Source organism: Melozone crissalis, unplaced genomic scaffold, assembly GCF_028551555.1.
Source record: "Melozone crissalis strain CALT ecotype California unplaced genomic scaffold, PUWL_Pcris_2 ptg000013l_1, whole genome shotgun sequence".
Lineage (NCBI taxonomy): Eukaryota > Metazoa > Chordata > Aves > Passeriformes > Passerellidae > Melozone > Melozone crissalis.
In genome coordinates this window covers 7,025,804-7,046,535 of record NW_026535791.1, presented here as the reverse complement: position 1 = coordinate 7,046,535, position 20,732 = coordinate 7,025,804, and the positions used below count along the sequence as shown (strand labels likewise).

Sequence of the window (20,732 nt, the reverse complement as noted above, 5' to 3'; positions counted from 1 at the left end):
TACTCTTGGAGCACTGGAGTAGGAAGTGGCTGTCTCTTGGAGTGGTGCCCTGGAGGATTTATGCTGTATCATTCTTTTGTACCTCACAGCAGCTGTTTGGCTGGATTTATTTTTGGACAGGAGGGATGTGTGTGAAGACAGCTTGAAGGAACCAAGTTAGTAATCAATCACATTTGTAACTCAGCTGGAAGCTCTCACATTGGGGAATGTGTCCACTGATTGTGTGATGAGAAAGCAAAGACAGCAGAGCAGGGCAGGAATAATCCTGCCTGAGCTGGATGTCTTGTGTCTTTGGAGAGATACAGTTAGCCCATCTGGAAAGAGCAAGAAGGCTGCTTTGCCCTGTGAAATGATCAAGATCTTCCTGTACTTAAGGCTCTTTTTGTATAGGTGTTCATAAACCTTCTGGTAAAGTACATGCAGTGTTTTGAGATCTGTTCAGGGCCTTGGGGGTTTACCCTTCTCTTTCCCTCTGTCCATGCCAGTATTTCACTGATGACAGTCGCATATATTAATAAAATCATGGTGGAAACTCTCAGGCTGGAAGGAAGTCATAAGGATCATTGAGTCCAACTCCCTGCTCCTACCTAAAACTAAACCACATGACTAAGAACATTGTCTAGACGCTCCTTGAACTCTGGCAGACTTGGTTCCATGACTGCTTTACTGGGGAGCTTGTTCCAGTGACCACCCTCTCAGTGAAGAACCTAATGTCCAATCTGAACTTGCCCTGGTGCAGCTTTATTCCATCTCTGGTCCCCAGGGAGAGGAGATCAGCAGCACCTTCTCTGCTGCCTGCCTTGAGGAAGTTGTAGACCACTGTGAGGTCACTCCTCAGCTTTCTCTTCTCCAAGCTGAACAAGCCAAGTGACCTCAGCTGCTCCTCATAAGTCTTGCCCTTGCCCTTTCACCATGTTAGTTGCTCTGCTTTGGACACACTCTAATGTTGTGCTCCTCACAGAGTTCATTTTGTAATATTATATTTTAATGATTTGGCCAGTTTTATAACTAGAACGTCAGAGACTGTAATCAGAGATCTTTTATGCCAAAACAGTAGCACATTACTGCAGATCTGCCAAGAGCACCCTTACTAGTGTGAAAGCATGTGTGCATACACGTCAGCATGCACACACGAATCCAGGCATCAGCATACATTACAGAAGAGTGATCACTGTGTTAGCAATCCTGTCTGCTTGGGACATTTACAAGCAGGAAAATGAACTCAATTGTTTATGCTGCTGTTAAAGGTCTCTTATCAACCTGATAGGTCTGGGGTTTGTGAATAGGAAGTCGAGTCCCTGCCTTTGAGGTTCTTGAGGTACTTTCTATGTTTGTTTGGTTCTTTTTAAAGTTTGAATTGTAACAATTTTTAAATAATATACGTGCTTCTCAAGGTCCGACAAGAATTAGTTGAAGAATATGAACAAGTTAAGAGCATTGTCAACACTTTAGAGAGTTTTAAAATGGACAGACCTCCAGATATCTCTGTATCCTGTCAAGATGAGCCTTTCAGAGATCCAGCTGTTTGGCCTCCTCCTGTTCCAGCTGAACACAGGTAAGGAGAGGCTCAAGCAGAGTGGGTGGAATAAAGGTGGGTCACCATAATTTTATATTTGTTTGTGAATGCTTCTGTAACATGAAAATCACATTTAATTTACACATTTATTAAATTTAATTTAGTCACTTGAAATAAGGAGTAAATATAATTAATGGAGAAAAAAGTATTTAAACTACAGTCAGATTTGTTTCTGACATTCTAAAGAGAGTCACTCCTTTATTCTGGTAGGAGTAACTAAGTGCGTGGAACTAGAATCTGCTGCAGAGGTAAGTGGGCTTTTGGTGACATGTTCTCATGTGCAAGGAGAAAACTTTTCCATTTCAGTTTATTTGAGCAAAAGAATTAATTGATGACTGAGAAGTCTGTAAGGAGCTGGAACTGAAGGATCTTGAAGGACATGGTGGTTAGAAATCACTCCCTAGCTACAGATAATTCAACCTGTATTTAATCCATTGGTTAGTTTAATTGCTAAACATGTTCTGTTACACATGGTATATCTCTTCTCTAACCATATTTAGGGTAACGTCAGTTACCTGATAGATTTCTTAAAATAGATCCTTGTCCATTTTCTGAAATCCCTATTTTCAACCTAACAGAGATGGTTGGAAACAGATTCAGTTTACAGACAAAAATAGCATTTATCATGCCAATTGTTTTTTAACATAAGAGCACAGAATTTTAACTTGTGTATACTCACATAAGCAAAGGAGCAAAGTAAAATGAGAGATCTCGGTTAACAGAAAGAAATGCCAAGTTTATTTATAACTTTCTGTGCTTTATGATTATCAAAAAGATCTTTGTTTTTAAAAAAAAAAACCCAACCTAAGAATATAAGTGTAATATTATATTAATGCTGATTGCTTTTGTGAGTGGTAGAAATAACTCAGGTTTTCTGTAGTAATGTTATGTAAAGTTCAAGATGTATTTATTCTTATATTTTCCTTAGTGGTAAAGCCCCAACAGTTCATCTGCTTTTTTTAGGCTGAAATTTAAATCTTGTGCAAATAAGTAAGGAAACTTAGGCACTGTTCTCTGCTGTTAAGTTTAAAGAAAATGCATGAAAAGCAAAATGTTGCCATTGTATCCAGCAATGTATTTAAGAATGTGCCTAATTTAAAGCATATTCCAGGAAAATGTTTTTGGAGTTAACAAATTTTGAGTTACTCAAAACAAGAATCAGTACAAGATTCAATAGTGGAAACTTATTAAATTTGCGTGGCATTCCTGGCTGTTTATTGTAGTTCTGTATTTTAAATTCAATCCCTGGAGAAAAATGACAATGACTTCTTGTCTTAAAACCAAATTCTTTCTCCTCATTCTACTGCTGAGTACTCTTTGACATTGTGGGTGATGCACACAAATATAGGTGATTGCAGTTCAGCTCTGTTTGCTTTTGCTTTCAAGGCAATTTTTATGTTTTGACATTTTCACACAGGGGAATGAAGTCAGAGGTAGGCGGATTGTTTAAAATCCTCCCTGTTTTGTTTTGGGGCCTGTCAAAGATTTTAGCCACCTTTTTTTTTATATCTCTATTTTAAAAATCTTTATTTTACCAGGAATGTCATCTATTTTTTGTAGAATTTGTGCATGTGAATGTAGCCTAATATGATCTCCTGCTTTGGAGTCAGAGGAATATTCGATTTGACTACTGTTGCTAAATTGTTTCCTCTTTTGTTACATGGGTGTTGGTTTGTTGTAAGACTGATTGGGAATACTGATCTGATAATGTTGCTAATTTTTTCGTTTGTGTTTTTTTTTCTTACTTTGGGTATCAGACAGAACCAGGAATGTGGTTTTGGATTTGTAGATACAGGGAAATAAGGCTTAGGGTCTTGGCAGCTTTAGTAATAATGCACTAAGGCAAATTAGAATGTGTCCTTCTTAATGTTGCTCTTTTTTTCGCTGTTTTTAGCATGTTTTTGTTGTGGTTGCTGTTGTTAGGGCTCCACCTCAGATAAAACGTCCCAACCGAGATGGCAAATCTTTGAAGAAAGACTCCCCAGGGCTGCAGCCGCGCGGGCCCGCGGGCAGAGCACACCTGGTGTCCAAGGGGGAGAAATCTTCAGGCAGCCGTGAAAGGGAATCCAGAGCCAGGGCAAGGGATGACAAGGTAAGAGGTGGGAAAGAACTTGGCAGGGAGCTGTCGTGCTGCAGCAGGTGGCACAGGGAAGCACTCTTAGTCATTTAATACAGATAATAAAATTCACAATAATCACTTGTGGGAAAACTTAGTGCTTTCTTTTTCCCCACAATCAAAGCTTGTATAGTGGTCACATTTATTAATAATTACACCAAATTAAGAAAAGTTCCGTCGTGTTTGCTCTATCTTGGTGTAACATTTTTTTTGAGGAAGGGAAGCATAGTGTCCTGTTGCTGGGGGTTTCTTATTCTTTGAGTGAAGACCATGGGTTTGTCTCTAATCTCTAAGTGTTATTCAGGCATGTAGTCCCTCTTCCTCCTCCTTTTCCCCCATATTTGGTGGGTTGTTTTGTTTTGTTGGTTTTTTTTGTTGTTGTTGTTGTTGGGTTTTTTTTGTGGTTTTTTTTTGTGTGGTTTTTTTGGGTTTTTTTGTTTTGTTTTTTTTTTTGTTTTTATTTTTGTTTTTTTGTTTGTTTTTGTTTTTGTTTTTTGGTTTTTTTTCTTCCTTAAAGGAATCCGATACAGGACTTTTGTAAATGTAAAGATATTAATATAAAAAGTGCAAAAATGAGACTGGTGCCCTTACCTAGACTTGACTGGAGTTATGACAGCATTATGACTGGAGTTCCACAGTACCATTGCCTCTGCCACACCATAGTATAATGTAGGCATGCCTAGGAGTTCAGAACAGTTCCATAAATGCATTGATGGTAGGTAAATCTGTGCCAAATTATTTGAAGGTACATATTTGAAAATAGTATGAGGGAGAAGTATTAAAACCAAACTCTAAGCAACATTCATTTTCTCTGGTTTATGAAAGGGGTTTTGTATTTATTATAGTGTTAGAAAGAAGCTTCTTGGAACTGTTTTGTTTTAAAAGTAAAAGCAATGAATTAAACTAGACTAATCTGGAGATACTTTCTTCTGAAGATCCATGAAAAGGAAGCAGTGCTGAAGTGAAAGAAAAGGAGAAACAGCGATTCAGTATAAAGTGGTGATGTCAAAACCAGGACTGTTTTGTGGCTGGAAAAATGTCAGTGTGCAAATCACTGTTTCTGAGACACTTGTGTTTTTAAATTTAACTGTGGAGTTAGTGCCAGGAACCCAAGGACTCTGTGGTGTTAATTATACAAGCTGAGACTGTTCTGAAGTGGCATTACTTTCCTGACAGACAAAGATACAAGACATGCCTTCCTATGGAGGCACAAAGTATTGTACAGATCTTGAGAGATGAATAAGAAAATATTTAGGCCAGTTTTCTTCCAAAATTTGGTTAGTTCCTTTGTGACTTTTCTAGTGCACTTCTTGACAGCTTAGGAACAACTCAAAGATATGCTTTTTCCATCATAAATTGTTTTCTGATACACAGGAAAACTATTAAGTAATCCTGGCCCTTATGACAATCAGAAGGTAGGGCCAGGCACATTTTCAGCAGTGCCACTGAGTGACTGTACAGATCAAGCATTTTAGAAATCTCTCTACCCTGGATCAGTAAGATTTAAAATAACAAGTGTGCCTCCTGCAAGCTATAAAAATCTCGTGAAGATCTGTGAAATTATTGAAAGATTTGCCAGCTATATGGGGAATTGGAGTCATGGTGTGTGACAGGTTCACCAGATGTGCTTGTGTAAGGCAGCCTTCAAAGTCTTAGCTCTAATGAGGGTGAACTCTGCTCTCCAAGCTTTCCGGTGATGAGCATTATAGGGCTTTACTATAAGGAGCCTACAACAACATGACTTGTATAATGCTTGTCTCTGGGAATAATGTGATTAGCAGTACTACTGCTGTGAGGTGCAGGAAAAGTCATGGAGGTGTTCCATTTAATATGGTACATTTTAAACACTGCTCTTACCCGAGTAAATTGGTCACTAGGTGGCAGAAGGAAAATATGTCTACTCCTCAAAACATTCCAGTACATGTGCTCTTGTATTCCTCTTTGTCTAGCTCCTGGGTGGTTGTTCTAGTTCCTTTGTCTGGGATATGTGACTGAAAATCACCCCAGGTTACAAATCCACATGTGCTACATAATGGTTCTTGTAAGGGATCCATGATTTGCCTTTGAGAAAGATTTTGAATGAAAGAAGAAATAGCCAGGTGTGGGAAGAGGAAGAAGTTAATGCAACTTCCTATATTTTGAACAGATGCATGAAAATAGGTTTACCTTTCAGTTTTATCCTTTCTTACTTTACAAGCATTTGTTCTTCAGTTTCTGAGTTTGAACCATCAAGCAACTTTGTTCTGTAGACTGCTATGTCAAATCAAAGAGATTTGGTAACTTCTCATGTTCAATTAAAAATAATAGGGCTAACCTGAAGCTTTAAATTAAGTAACCAGGTATCTTTTCTCCTACTAAATGTTTCAGCTGTGTAGTTTTTGGGTTTGGGTGCTAGGATAGGACTACTTAGAACATGTCATGAACTACCCATTTCCTAAGACATTGACAGCAGTGTAATAGGTTGTGTGCTGTCCTGCCTATAACACCACAATGTAATGCATATTTTTTTTCAAGGTAAATGTAAGTATGGCACATATATTTTAGAAATGCTCTGCCTCAGTTGAAACAAATTCTGTCTTTCAATGTTTTTCCTCTCTAGACCATAACATCTTTTCATTCTGACAGTAACCATCTTGGGATAGGTAATTTTAACCTAACTATGCCAATAAAATTACATTTTTTATTGCTATATAAATAATTTTGAACGAAACCCACCAGATTGTGTCTGTCCACTAAATCCTTATGTGTCTTTTTTTTTCCTAAAATACTGCTTTCAAGTTTTTTTTTCCTTCTTAGTTCCACTGGAAATTATTAGGCTTGTTCTCAAGGTACCTTCTGCTGAAGCATTACCAAGAGTTTTAGCTTCTGTTTAATATTTTAGTTTAAAGAGGCAGCATGAATGCTACCAGTATGTCTTTTAGAAATTGCATAATACCATATCTAAGTAGTGGAACACTTTTCTGGGAGTACTCTTTAGATTATTTTAGACTGTCAGTGGATAAAGACAGTAAATATTATGAAGGATATGAAACAGCCGAGGGCTGCACAGCCATGTCAGTGAAAGGACTTAAAAAATTAAATTATTTTTGATTGATTATCTTCCTGTGCATCACCAACTGTGACATGAGATGAGATAGTTGCATTTAGGTGACAGCACAGACCTCCGTGCATTGGGACTGGAAGGCTGCATAACCTCCATTGAAAACACTGAAAGAGCTGTTTGGTGAAATTGCAGGGCTGGGAGCACATTTTTACAGTAAAATTTACTTAGTTTGATGCTGTCTCATGTGAATGGTGAGTTGTGTTGACAATGCCTCTATTGAGAAGAGGAAAGGAAAAGCGATCCAGGCAACTAGAGTTGTTAATTGTTATATGTTTTACAACAAATTTAGAGTGGATGAAAAGCGAAAAGCTGAAGACTTGGAACTAATTGAAAAGTGGAATGGAGTGAAATATGGTTTCTTAAGCAAAGGTGTTGCCTCTGCCAGGATTTCTTTAGAGTTCTAGTTAATGTCTTATAGAAACAAATCAATCTACCCAGATACCACATGGAAAGCAATTTGCTAATCTAGTGTGTGGTGTAGAGGAAATTTTAAGTGGGATTAGGCAGCAAGGGAAAAGTAAACAAGCAGTACTGAAAGGAGAAGTGGCAGTCAACTGGCAAATAATTTTTGATTCTTGTTTTGTATTTAAATTAATATTTTTGTGCCAATTTAACTTGCCACAAAAAAGAGACATGCACTGAATTTGCTAATGACACCAAGCTGGGAAGCACCATCACCACAAAAGGCAAATGAGGCTGTTGCACAGGAAGAATTGGATGACTCTGTGTTGGAATCATGGAAATGGGATAATGTTTAGAGATGTAATGGAAATGGGATAATGTTTAGAGGTGCAGAGCAGCAGGCTGTGTTCCTGGAAACTGTAACAAGAGTTTTTGCTAGAAGCTGGGAACTCAGCAGTAGAGGAGAAGACAGATTTGGATGTATCAGCAGAAACTGGACCAGGCTGAACTTCCATTTGGCACATTACCTTTTCCTGGTGGTGATGGGAAGGGCTGGCTGCTTGGGAAGGGGTGAGGCACAGTCAGGTGCCACCTTTGGCTTTGGCAGTGAGGGGTGGAGGCTGCGTGTGACAGTGGTTATTTGGCACTTGTATGCAATGGGAAGAACCTGCAGGAAGGCAAGGTGTCTTCAGAGTCCAGTTCTGGCCATTACAGCCCTCAGGGTTATTCTATGTGATTAATCTTCTGAGATTGCCTTGAAGGGGGAGCAGTATAATAATGCTGTGGATGCAAATGTAAACAAAATCCCAGATTGCTGAGGTGTTCCCACAGAAAGAAGAGATACCTGTGCCATTATAGGGGGATCTGCTGAGAAAACAGCTGGAGTATTTTGTGTACAACCACAGTCAAGAAAGATATGTTAACATTAGGAGGGAGAGGGAAAAAAAAGCATTGACAAAGTGAATGGGTAATTATGTTCAGCTTGTGTTCCAAAAGGAGACTGACTTACTTTGGTAAATGAAGGGAGGGCACAAGCCCGATGCAAGTATCTCAGTGTGGTGGACACACCCAGGAGTGAACAGCTGAAACTATTGCAGAAATTTAGTACAGGAGTAGGAATAACATCAGTTTTGGAAACAAGGCTTTTGTTCCAGTGTGTTAGTGCAGGTCTAATAGTTCTCCCTGATGGAAAGGACAGCTGATTTTTAAATGTTTAAGACAGATACTGGTTGCCTGAAATTATGAGATGGGATTGCCAGGGGTGGGAGTAGATTTTGCAGCCCTGTATACCTATCTGTTGGCATACCCTCTTAGAAAGAAGCCATCACAGCAACTTTATTTAAAGCTATTTTGTGAAAGTAGTACCTGAAGAGATGACTGGGAAAATTATGGTTACTCCTGCTGCCTAGTTTCAGATGACATTTTTAAAAAATCATTATTTCTAGTCTATGCTCACTTACCTGCTGACTGAGAATTGCAGGTTGGACCAATTTGGGACCAGCATTAAGAATCTTATTACTTGTGAAAACCACAACTACTTTAAATCTTGATTTAATTATGGAACTGGGGGTAAAAAAAAAAAAGAAGAAAAAAAAGAATAATTCAGTGTCACTAAATGAGAGCCGAGGTGATGCTGAGAGCACGTCTGCCCGCTGGCCGCCCTTCTCCATCGTTCCGCTGGCGGGACGTTCCGCAGGGGCAGGAGAAGCAGCGGTCCCGGGCACAGCGCGTCCCGCGGGATCGGGGCCGCACCGGGGCTGCCGGCGCCCTCCCGGCCCCGGGCCGTCCTTCCCCGTTTCATTTTTGGGTTTCTGCTCCGCCCCGCTGGGCCGAGCTGCGCCGGCTGCCCCGGGCTCGGGGGCTCTCGGGTGCCCCGGCGTGTGCCGCCCTCCCTGCCCTGCTCTTCAGCTCCTGCCGTAACTCGGTGTCACTCAGGAAAAAACAAAACCCAACCGCAACTAGATAAACCAATTGTTCTGTGATGTGCAGAAAAATTTTTCTACTAGGAATGCCAGTCCATTGCGGAACAAGAGGAGTATGTAGCAGACAACAACTACCTTTCATTTCATTGTCCTGTTTTCTTGTTCTTACTATTTTTTTAATGGTTACATTTGGATTCTATTTTATCTCTCCTTAAATCTTGAAAACTCCACAGGGTGTATTTTTGCCGTTTCCTTTTTACACCAGACTACTACACTTTTTACACCAGCTTTCTGCTTAAACACAACTCTGAGCTTCGTTTCCATTGCAAAAAGCTGAGTTAGGAGTACTGAACAACACAAGAGTTCGCTTGGAAGCAAGAAATAAAAGTAGTGGGAAGAGAAACTGCTCCCTCCTAAGTCGTCGTGGGCAAACGGCAACTGGGAGGGGTGTAATCGCTGCCTTTTTGTTTTTCCACTGCGAGGTTATTTGTGTGTCTCCAGCTGCCTCTCAACCCGCCTTCGTCTAGGACGCTTTTGTCCAGCCAGCTGGGATTCTTTAACTTGCTGCTGATAGTGTTTAGAAGCTGAGTTGAGAGTCCTAAAGTAGCTCCCTGCTCAGCCCCCTCCGTTAAGCCAGCGCAGCTGCTTTTCAGGCACCCTGAATGGTGGGAGGGGAAGCGATTTCCTTCAGCACTGAGAGAGGAGGAGCGTGAGCCCCGATGCTTCAAAGGCAAAATGTTACTTCGCCCCCATCAGCTGAACTGCACTGTGGAAGTATTAACCAGAAGCTCTGGCCCACTTGGGACAGTGTGGCTTGATCACTGATGTAGCATCGGTGTGCTGCAAAAATTATTGAAACCTGGGTGTCTTTGGAGCTTCTTTAGGGCTTTTGGTGCAGCCCTTAAATAAATACAACCTATGAAAAGCATTTTAATTGTTTATGAAGCTGGCGTGCAAATGAGAGGCGAGACATGGATAGTTTGTAGTTGAGCAAAGCAGATATTGCCGGGCAGGAAGGCTTTAATGAAACAAGGGCAGAGAACCTTGGTTTTCCTCCATCAAAGACAGCACGTGTGAAACTTCCCTGTTCCTTTTCAGTGATGATAGTGTCAGATGTTACTTCTGACGGGTGGCTAGTGTAGCATCTTCAATATGTGTTTTGGATGCTCTGGTGTTCAGCTGGTTGTGACACAGCCACCTATGTGAGGCTGTTCCTGCATTCATACCTTTGGTTGGCCAGGAAGTGTGTCAGTTGTATAATATTCTTATGGGTCTGTATGATTTTTCACTTCTAGGGAAAGAAAATACCCCAGGAATTTGGTGATGGGGATATTCCAAAATTTGATGGAGCAGGTTACGACAAAGACCTGATCGAAGCTCTTGAAAGAGACATTGTGTCAAGGAATCCAAGCATTCATTGGTATGAGGATTTTCTCAATTTAAGTGTTTTGCTAGTGTGAGAAAGGGTGGAAATTGCCCATCTTAAAACTCCTAAAATAGGGAGACAAGATAATCTTCTACAGACAGGCAAAAATGAGATCTTTTGCTTTAACAGTTTATTAATTTGATTAAAGTTAAGCTTTTGATGCTAATTGATATTAAGTGCAGTACATTCATTACAGGTACTGCTGAAATGAGCATATGCTCCAGAGATCTTTAAAGATACTGCTTTGGTGTTCACATTGTCCAAAACAATTTTTAATTAAGCAGCTCTGGGTAACTTGAGTTGAAAATAATTTTTTCCCTGTCTTCCAAAAGTAGATTCAATTTTAGGTCACAGTATGATAGGAGTGCTCTCATGAGGCATATGCTTGCATACTAAAAGAAATGGTACTAAGTGAAAAGCTTTTCTATTTCTCTTGTATAAAAATAGAAGAAATAGAGTTGTATGAGAATCTTATACAAGTTTCTTCATCTTGCACAGGGATGACATAGCAGATTTGGAAGAAGCCAAGAAATTATTAAGAGAAGCTGTTGTTCTTCCAATGTGGATGCCTGATTTTTTCAAAGGGATCAGAAGACCTTGGAAGGTGAGAATTTATGTGGTGGTCTAGTAAATGGCAAGCTGTAGCTATGTGAGACTCCTGCTGTAACGTGTGGAGGTCTGTAGCAAAGGCTAAAAAGAAAAGTTCATGAATTTGTTTATTAAATCCTCTCATAATGATTCATGTAAAAGGCACTGAAAGAAACAGCTAGAAGTGTATCTGGCCCTTAGAGTAAACAGTATTTTCTGTTTATTTACTCACTTATAGTTTGTTGCAATTATAATACTTTCTATATGCCAACCTGTAGACGTGAGCAAACAAATTATATTGACTGAAGCAGAAATGCTTAACAGAGAGCTCCACATAGGCTTATGGTGTCCAGTTGTCATCACTTCCCAGAAGAAAGCAATCCTTGGACTGTTTTTCTCCAATGTTTCAACTATCTCTCACTCAGACTGCAAACTGCAGCTTGCATGGTACAAGGAAGCAAGGAAAGAGGGGGCCAGTCTGGTGACTTAGATTTGCAGCTGGGCATAGTTGCAGCTGGAGTGGGAAATTCAGAGTAGGAGAAGGAGTTGCAGACAGGGCAGCAGGAAGGATATAGGACTGAACTAGGCTGACTGACCAGAAGTGAGCCCAGTCTGGGCCTTGCTTAGAGCTAAGAAGGAAGAGGAGGGAGGAGTTTGGCAAGCATTTCTATAAACAGCAAGCAGCAGCATTTTGCTTCCAATATGGAATGGATTGATGCTTGTTTGGGGAATATCTAGTCACAACACAAGGCCTTTTTGGTTATTGAGAAGCATTCCTGGGGAAAAGAGACTTGCAAGTTGTCTGTTGCTCTGAGTGTGGAAGGAAGTGGCGTGTGTAGGGAATGCTGTGTGCATGAGTAGTTTCCTGTTCAGTACGCTGGTTCAGCAGCGTGTGTCGGATCTTGCTCTGCTAACACTTGTTCTGTCTTTTCCTGATCCGTCCTTGTGCTTCCCTGGCTTATACCTAGGTCAGACTCAGCAGGGGCTGGGAGATTGCTGCTTGAGAGCTGCTACAGAGGTTTTAGTGAGTTGCAGGGAGGGAGCCCAAACATATGCTTAGTGCAAACCTGGCCCCAGCCTTTGGAGTTAGAGTGCTTGTGGTCAGTACCAGTGGCCTTGTGGTTAACCTTAGGGTTAACTGAGCCATCATCTTGGACAGAGCCTAGATGTTGTGGGTTACATGTTTAGGGTGAGATTTTAGAGTATTTTGAACAGCTGAATCTCTTTCTTCTCAGCTTAGAGGAAGTTGATCCATACTCTTGTTATAGACTATGGGGGCCCCATCTGTCTAGTGTTCAAAATCTTCTAACGGAATAAAGATCTGCTCTGCTTTCTTTTCGCCTGTTAGCATGCATAGAGGAGGCAGTGGCCATCTGTCTTTAAGGCAGGTACTTCAGCAGACTGCAGGAAATGTGAAAAATGCCACTGACCTTGTCTCCAAGTGCTGTGGCAGGGGATAAAGGAGCAACAGCTTGGTCCTTTAAAGAGTTACAGTCTCCATCTCTTTGCACAAGACTAGCTTTTCCTACCGAGCAGTGTCACCTCTGAAAACCAGGTGGTTGTAGACATGGAAAAGATTCTAAGATTATTTCCTCTCTTCAGTCTGAAATGCAAATTGATTTCTGACAAGGCTATGAAGAGTCTTCATTGTTAGCCTTTTCCCTGGTGACTTGTGAAGCTGTAACTCTCGTGAATTTATTTTTCACACAGAACAGCATGTATTTTCCCTACTGTTGACCTCTGACTGTGCTATAAGGATGAAAAGTATTGAAGGGAAGGCTGTTTCTTGCAGTAATCAGTGTAGCAGCAGGCATTTGTTGAGCCTAGGAATTCAGGACAATAATTCAGGGAAAAAGGCAGCCGAAGCTGGTTTTGGATGCTCAGGCTCCCCTGAGAACAATTCCCAAGACAGCCCTCACAGTTTGTGCTGGTATTCAGAGAATTGTGCCTTGTCTGAAGGAGCCAGCTGTCTTCCCTGATTCAACACAGGTGCTGGCTGTGTAGTTGCAGCCACGGGTTTCTGCGTGTCCATGGGTTTGCTCTTTCTGTTTCTCTGAAATGTTTTGTGCCAAGAAAGCCTGGTTGCTCACTGTGCTTCCCACTGCTCTGCTAGTGATTGTTACAACAACAAGAAGTAACCCTGCAGTGATTTCATCAAAACACTTACTCCCTGCGGTGCATTTCAGCTTCTTATTGGAATACTTTGGATTAACAGAGCCTTAGAGGAAGAATAAAGAAGTCTTTGTGTTTGTCAAGGATTTTAAATAGTAAGTGGCAGCCTCCTAGTTTGCAGAAAGAGCAACTTGATCCTATGTGTTTCTGTTTGCAGCCATGCACATCTTGTTTTGCTGTGAACTCAAGTTCTTTTTTTTTTTTTTTTCTTTTTTTTTTAAACTGATATTTCTACTGTCTCTATCCCCTGAGACCTTACTTTCCCCCTGGCTTTACACCTGGTGTGGCTGCTTTGCACCTGTGTTATGCATATGTATAATGCCACCAGTATCACGTGCAGGGTAATGCTTCTTGTAGTACTTAGCAGGAGGTGAAAAGCAATGGATGGGTTTCAGTTTTTGCATGTGTACCTGAAGTCAGGATTTGACCTTCCAGAATAATGGAGAATTGAACTAATATCCCAAAAATGTCATTACTTCCCTATATCACCAGGTCCTGCACTAAACACAGTTTATCAAACACATGCTTTGAATGTGATTTGAATTGAGGTGAAGTTTTTAAAAAAATATTAAATGAACACATTTGAAGCTCAGAGAGAGCAGTAAGTCATCTCTGACCTGCATATTACAGGCTGAGTAATTTTCACCCAGTCACTCCAGGGCTGTATTTGCAATATTGCTGTAATATCAGTATAACTGTGCAGCATCTCAAATCAGAATGTCTGAGTGTTCACGGGGAGAAAAGAGAGTCCATTTGCTTTTTATGCTTGCTGCTCTGGAGCTTAGGAAACCTTGGACAGCCTGAGGAGTGACTTTGGACTGTTAGCTGTAGAGGTGGTGTGTGAACATTTCTGATTTAATTTACCGATGAATGTATGTTGAGCTTGCATTAGCTAAGTATTAAATGGCAATAAAGGTATTAAGAGTTAATGGAAAATGGAATACAGACAGGCTATTGCTTTTGAATGGGACATTTTTGAATAATTGCATTCCCGGTTGATTTGTTTTTATAGATCTCTTCCATGTCATTCTTTGTGCTTTTTGAAGTAGATTTTTGTGAGGAACAGATGAAATCTAATTTGCTGTATGGCTTGCATTTAACAGATATTTTATTGCTGCGGCATTTTATGTAAGTTATTAATTGCAAAGCACATTATGATGTGCAATTCTAACACTAGCTAATTTGATTACCCTTGCAATACAGTACAATTTTAGGAAACTCTTGTTAGCATGTAATAAGATCTTGCAATTGGGAGGAGAAAAAAACCCCCAAGCTGCTTGAGCACTACATTTTCACTGATTTACTTAAAATCACAGGGCCCTATACTAGCACTGTGTAGAGCATGGAACAGTGTTTTGTCCTTCTCCAGTGCTGCTGCTGAAAGGGTTGGAAAGACTACCCATAAAGATGGCTGTATTTAGTAGTATTATCAAGAGTGATTTAACCCATCTCAGTGATACAATCTTAACATGAGTTCTGAGAGAACTGTGTGTAAAACCAAAAAATTGTTTGTGTAATGATGGATAAATGTGCTGAGTTGCAGACATGTGTGCTTCTTTCTTTCACAGACCACAGATGGAAAGATAGTCTGATGAAGTGGATATAAGAGTTGTTTCTAGTTTAAAGCTTTCTGAATAATCACTGAAATTCAGATTAGGCTTTTGTGGGACTAAGCACTAGTCCACATGAGCCACAGTTGCGTATCTGTAAAATAGGAATAGCAGTGCAGTCCAGTCATCCAGCATGATGAGGATGGTGTTTCATCCAGAGATTGCTATGATGCTGTAGTGTGGTCATAGGAACATTGAGATCGGGAGATTAGGCAAAAAACAAACTGATGTGTTCAGTGAATGCTCTCATGCAAATGTAAACATCAACCAGATTCATACATATTGTCAGGATATTTTGGGAAATTGTTTTTCTGTAGAAAATTTCTCTACTGAGGAAACAAAACTTACTGCAAAAGTATTTTGGTTTCTGTGAAACTTTCTCGTGAAGGGGCCTTTGTTCCAAAAACAGAGTTTACCATCTTCATCTGCCTGTGCAGCTCCTTGTGAGCTGGGAAAGGCCTAAGTTCAAGTCTAGACTCTGATGCTGAGCAAGGCTGTAAATATCTTGTCCATTTCCTAGGTGTTAGAACAAGCAACAGATATTGGCTTTTGTGGTTTTGACTCCAGTGGAGTGGTAAGAATGGCAGAACACTTCCACACTGTCCTCAAAAGCAGGATACTTGTCTTCTGTTTCCCACTGAAGAGGATTATGTTATTAATTTTAATCCAGATCTTGGCTTATATAGAGGTGTTGTGTAAAGTACCAATGACAAATTTTTTGTTCTTAATTTGTTGTTCATTACCTTTGTTCTCACCTTTCAGGGTGTGCTGATGGTTGGTCCTCCTGGCACTGGTAAAACAATGCTAGCAAAAGCTGTTGCTACAGAGTGTGGGACAACATTCTTCAACGTGTCCTCCTCTACACTGACGTCTAAGTACAGAGGCGAGTCTGAGAAGCTGGTCCGCCTCTTGTTTGAAATGGTATGTCCTCCATGACGTGATCTGGGGCTCATTCAGGTGAGAAAGGACAGCACTCTTGGTTTCCTGCCTTTCCAGTAGCTTGCTGGAAGCATGGAGTTCACTGAACTGACACCCTCTGAACCAAGACACCCCCTGAACCAATTAGAAAAACATAATTTCTGGGTTACCACATATGGTATGTTATTGAGGATTAAGAAGGAAATGCTTCATCACCCATGTTGAGGATAGCATTTTCCAGACTAAATCAAGAGTCGTGACCTCAACAGAAATTCAGTACTTGTTTGGTTATGGGGTAACAATCCCATGTGAAGTAGATTTGAAATTGGAAGGGGTTTGGAACAGTTATTCTAGAAGCCATACGTGGTTTTGTTCTGTTTTTTTTCTGAATCATGGTCACAAGCCTCTCAGTGAAGCTGTGGGTGCAGTCCATCATGTAGGGTGTGTGAAGGACATGTCCATGTAGGCTACACCTCTGGGACCCTCCCTGCATTCCTGCAATCTTCACAGCTAAAACCTGAGTCTCTTGGGATTGCTGAGCTCCCTTCTGTCCCTTATGCCTAACCCTCACCAGCCTAAAACCTGGATGTGAAAACTGCTTGTATTGTGTCAAGAAGAGTATCCTATTGTGGCAGTGTTTCTTTTCCCCTTTCCAATGTCATTTGCTGGGGCAAGCCAACCAACACTGACCCAAGGAGTACAATTCAAAGTGTATAAAGCATGTGACAGTTTGTAAATGAAGGTCTTGAATTCCTCCCTTGTGACAGTCAGGGAAGATATGTATGCAGTATGTCCAGCAGGGCTGGGTTGTGGTCTGATGAGGGCCTGTGCTTGCTGAGCAGCCTTAACAGTGATGTTTTCATTTGAATAAAGGCACGGTTTTATGCGCCAACAACGATCTTCATTGACGAGATAGATTCCATCTGCAGCCGCAGAGGCACGTCTGACGAGCACGAGGCCAGTCGCAGAGTCAAGTCAGAGCTGCTTGTGCAAATGGATGGTAACAAGGACTTAGATCTGGCTTTGGGGCTGGGATGCTGCTTCTTTACAGGTGGGAATGTAAGAACTCGAGCCATCTGGAAAACCTGGCTTTATGCGTGAGAGAAAAATGAAGCGCAACTTGAGATGAGTGTATTTTTGGAGTGTTCAACAACAGATAACTGAAAAGGGTGTTCTGCTTTATTTTTTCTAAAATGGCTATTTTTAGGGTGACTTGAAAGCACATATTAAAGAGACACAGACTGCACGAGAAGCAGATAATGGAGATTTGTGCAGTTTAATGCAGATATTTAATTTGTATTCAGTTTAAACAAAATTCTGCCCTTTGCTAGACTCTCCAACTGTGGAACCCCTTGTGAGATCTGCTTTTGCTGTATTCTATGATGGCAGCTAATACTACCCTTTTAAGTCAGGTGTAGTACCTGTTTTGTGCAGGTGCACGCAGCAAGCATGACCATCTAAGGAATATTGTATGGTGTAGAGGTTTGATAGCCACCTTTATATTGCAGCTATCATGAACTGCTGTATAAACTGCTGTATATAAACTACTATTTTAAATGTTCTCAAATTTGCAGGTTCATTGTGGTAAGCTCAGGATAGGAAAGCTTTTGGTCTCTTTGCAGTCCTCACTTGGTAAGCTGAGTGAGTCCTGTTTCTTCTATGAGCAGACTTGACAGAGATAGCACTGTCAGTGGGACTAGTAGGGCTACACTCACATATTGCTGTGTTATTAGCAGTGTCCAAGAAAGACCTCCCCTTACTCAGCAAAATAATGAACTGTCCCTCTCTCTGTAATAATGATGGTCTTGTGACACCTAGCTATGGGAAGTTTGGAAAGGACTATAGAGAGCTGTTGCTTAACTTTGTCCAGGCTATGTTTGTCTGTGCAGTCTTTCTCAGCAAACATCTCCATCAATAAGAGCTCTGGAGTAAAATTGCTCTGAACTGTTGTGCTTGCAGGGGTAGGTGGTGCTCTGGAAAACGATGACCCTTCCAAGATGGTTATGGTATTATCTGCTACAAATTTTCCCTGGGACATTGACGAAGCTCTCCGACGAAGACTGGAAAAGAGGATTTATATACCTTTGCCCACAGGTGTGTTTGAGAAGACCATTTTCTTTTCCTCTCTATACAAGATGAGTTTAGGATAACTGCAGGACTGTTGTGCTTGTAAGGAATCCTGATGGTTTTGTGATGAGCAGTGTAATTCAGGGGTTAATCATTTGTCTGGATCGCTTTATTTTTGAAGAGTGGAAAAAAGAGAAATGCTGCTTGCTTGGGGGCTGAAAAACAAAGAGCTGTGGCATTTCATTGCAAGCCATTGATGGGTTCTTATATTTTGAAAGAGAGTTAGTTTTAATGAGCCTGGAATTATTTTAAATGTTTAACAGTCAGCCCTTGAGTGATCATCAAAGGCAGCCTTTGGACATGTTCACAAATATTGCAAATGCACTCCATGCCCTTGCAGACAAATGGAAAGAAGTAGATCCATGAATTTTCACTTACAGGCTTAGTTCATTGCAAATCACTGCTTGCTTGCCTTTATTACTGTGCTTCCAGTCACTCAGAATGCAGCAGGCTGATTGCTTTCCTGCCCTAAGACATCTCAGCTTGTATTGTCTTTCCTAGCTGTCATTCACCTGTCCTATTAATTTTGAGATTCCTATCACTTGAAGTTTGCATAGCTCCCTTTCTTCTTGGTACAGTGGATGCCTCATCTGCCTGCATGAGCAGTCAAGATAACAAGATGCATGTCCATGGTGACAGTGGTTGTGATTGAGTTTAGCAGGTCTAAGGACACTTAATAGTTCTACAGCTTGTCTGTGCAGCTTACAGGCAGTAACAGCCCCTACAGGATGCCTGTCTTTATCACCAATTAGTTTAAAATCCTATCAGCTCTTCCTCTTGTTTCTAATTAAACCAGATTGTTTTTTAACACAGTGTATTACACCCTGGACAACTTAGGAGATGTGATCTGGTTTTATTTCCAGTCTTAGTTTCTGTTGTATCTATTCTGCAAGTAAGAATGTTGTGCTACTCTGGGCAAGTCTTAGTGATGCATTTATAACTGTGTTGTGTGATTTGATGTAGTCAGGCATTTTAACTGAAAAAGTGGCATGGTAGCAAATATGCATCTGTGTATCGTGGAATTTGATGCAAGCATATATTCTGTAGTGTTTAATTTTCAAAATGCTGCACAGACTTGCTTAGCCCCATAGCAACAATTAGAAGAATGTTCTCTGATGCAGGATACTCTCTGCAGGTATACTGTGTGTACATTGTGCCCTCTAAATAATAAATCCCCATTTTATAGCTAGTGCCAGTTGTGTGTGATGGATAACTCTGTGCTCTTGACAGTTCTGCAAAGCACACAAAACCAGCAGCTCTAGAGAAGCTTTCTATTTTCTTTTGTATTTCTCCTTCCCCAAAAGTTAAAAAAATAAGAATTAGGGGCAACAATGAATAAAACATAATGTATTTTATTGGACATTTCTTTAAGGCGTTTAGCCTTTCCTCCTGCTACTTCTGCTGTTGCGGTTGTCCTTTTTTATAGGTCATAAAAATTGATCACTTGGGGAATAAAGATGCTGAGCTGGCGTATTTTTCCTGTACAGTGAAAGCCAGGAAACCAGTCATGCTCTTCTTTCCCACCCTTGTGCACAGTAACACAGAGCCCTAAGCTGTCAAATTCCCTCTTACAAGCTTAGGCTGCTTAACATGTGCACCCAAATGCACATATGCACATGCCCCCTGCAAGAGGAATGGTTAATTGACTGCATAAGTGCTCATTTACACAGCTGGCTATCACTGTGTGCACACTGCATCTGGGTAGGAAAGTGGGATACCAAGACATTTCTGTCGAAAATATATTAATATAGGTTTATTAATGTGTCTGTTTTCTATCAGACTTGAGCTGATTTCTTGGGTCCCAGCTGAATAAACTGAATAAACTGCTTAAACATATGCTTAAAGTTCAGCCTGTTGTTAAGGGGTTTGTGCTGTCTGAAGCTTTTTTAATAGAATCCTTGTTGTAGTTCTAATGAAACCCTATGAATAATATGCAGTCAAACCCTCGAATAGGGAGTGGATCCAAAGGGATGTGAGAAGAAACAGAAATTTGTAGGATTGTGCTTTTGTGCCCTTGGGTAATGTGCGACCAAATGCTTTATCACCTGAGACATAAGAGACATTTTTAGTGACAGATCACTTTGACAAATATCTTTCGACCATGCTGTTTTAATATACTGCATTTAACCAAATACTTTACTGTATTTGATTGCACACTTCACTATGACTTGTTCTCTCTCTTTTCTTATATTGAACTCTTTTGTTCATACTTTTCACTGAAAAATCTAGGTTGTGTTTATATCTTTTTTTAGTGCAACTCTTGCCAGTCTTCAAACAAATATTTTTATGTTCTAGCAAAGGGCAGAGCAGAACTACTGAAGATTAATCTTCGGGAAGTAGAACTAGATCCTGATATCAGCCTTGAAGAAATTGCAGAGAAGATTGAAGGCTATTCTGGTGCTGACATCACTAATGTTTGCAGGTAACACACTGCCCTTTATTTGCGAATAGAACTGCATGGGAACTCATCATTTGCATTATATGATGAAAGGCAATACCCACTACAGCTGAAGCCATGCTCACAGTGTCTGTGTATTAGGCCCACGTCTATTTACTGTATTCATGTATTACTGTCATGTGGAGTGGTCCAAATACCATGAAGTCTTTCTGTGAGATGTGTTTTTCTTGGATCTGAAGTGAAAAAAATTATCTGAGCTAATCTCATGTTACAATTGGCTGCATTTACTGTAGTTATCTGCATTTGTTAATGTAGTGCAAAGCAGATTGTTGGGGTTTTTTTTAAATCCCATTAGTTTAAGAGCTAGACCATAA

The 20,732-nt window shown here is 40.5% G+C and overlaps 1 protein-coding gene across 2 annotated transcripts in view; it reads left to right on the top strand.

Moving 5' to 3' along the window:
• The window catches only part of KATNAL1 (katanin catalytic subunit A1 like 1), a 36,953-nt gene that overhangs the window by 14,781 nt on the left and 1,440 nt on the right, over nt 1-20,732 (top strand). For both annotated transcript variants that reach the window (XM_054272052.1, XM_054272053.1), the window contains 8 exons: nt 1,395-1,555; nt 3,500-3,668; nt 10,415-10,539; nt 11,044-11,149; nt 15,678-15,836; nt 16,707-16,833; nt 17,793-17,927; nt 20,256-20,382. In XM_054272052.1, coding sequence (XP_054128027.1) covers nt 1,395-1,555; nt 3,500-3,668; nt 10,415-10,539; nt 11,044-11,149; nt 15,678-15,836; nt 16,707-16,833; nt 17,793-17,927; nt 20,256-20,382 — 1,109 coding nt within the window. The remainder of the gene's footprint in view (nt 1-1,394; nt 1,556-3,499; nt 3,669-10,414; nt 10,540-11,043; nt 11,150-15,677; nt 15,837-16,706; nt 16,834-17,792; nt 17,928-20,255; nt 20,383-20,732) is intronic.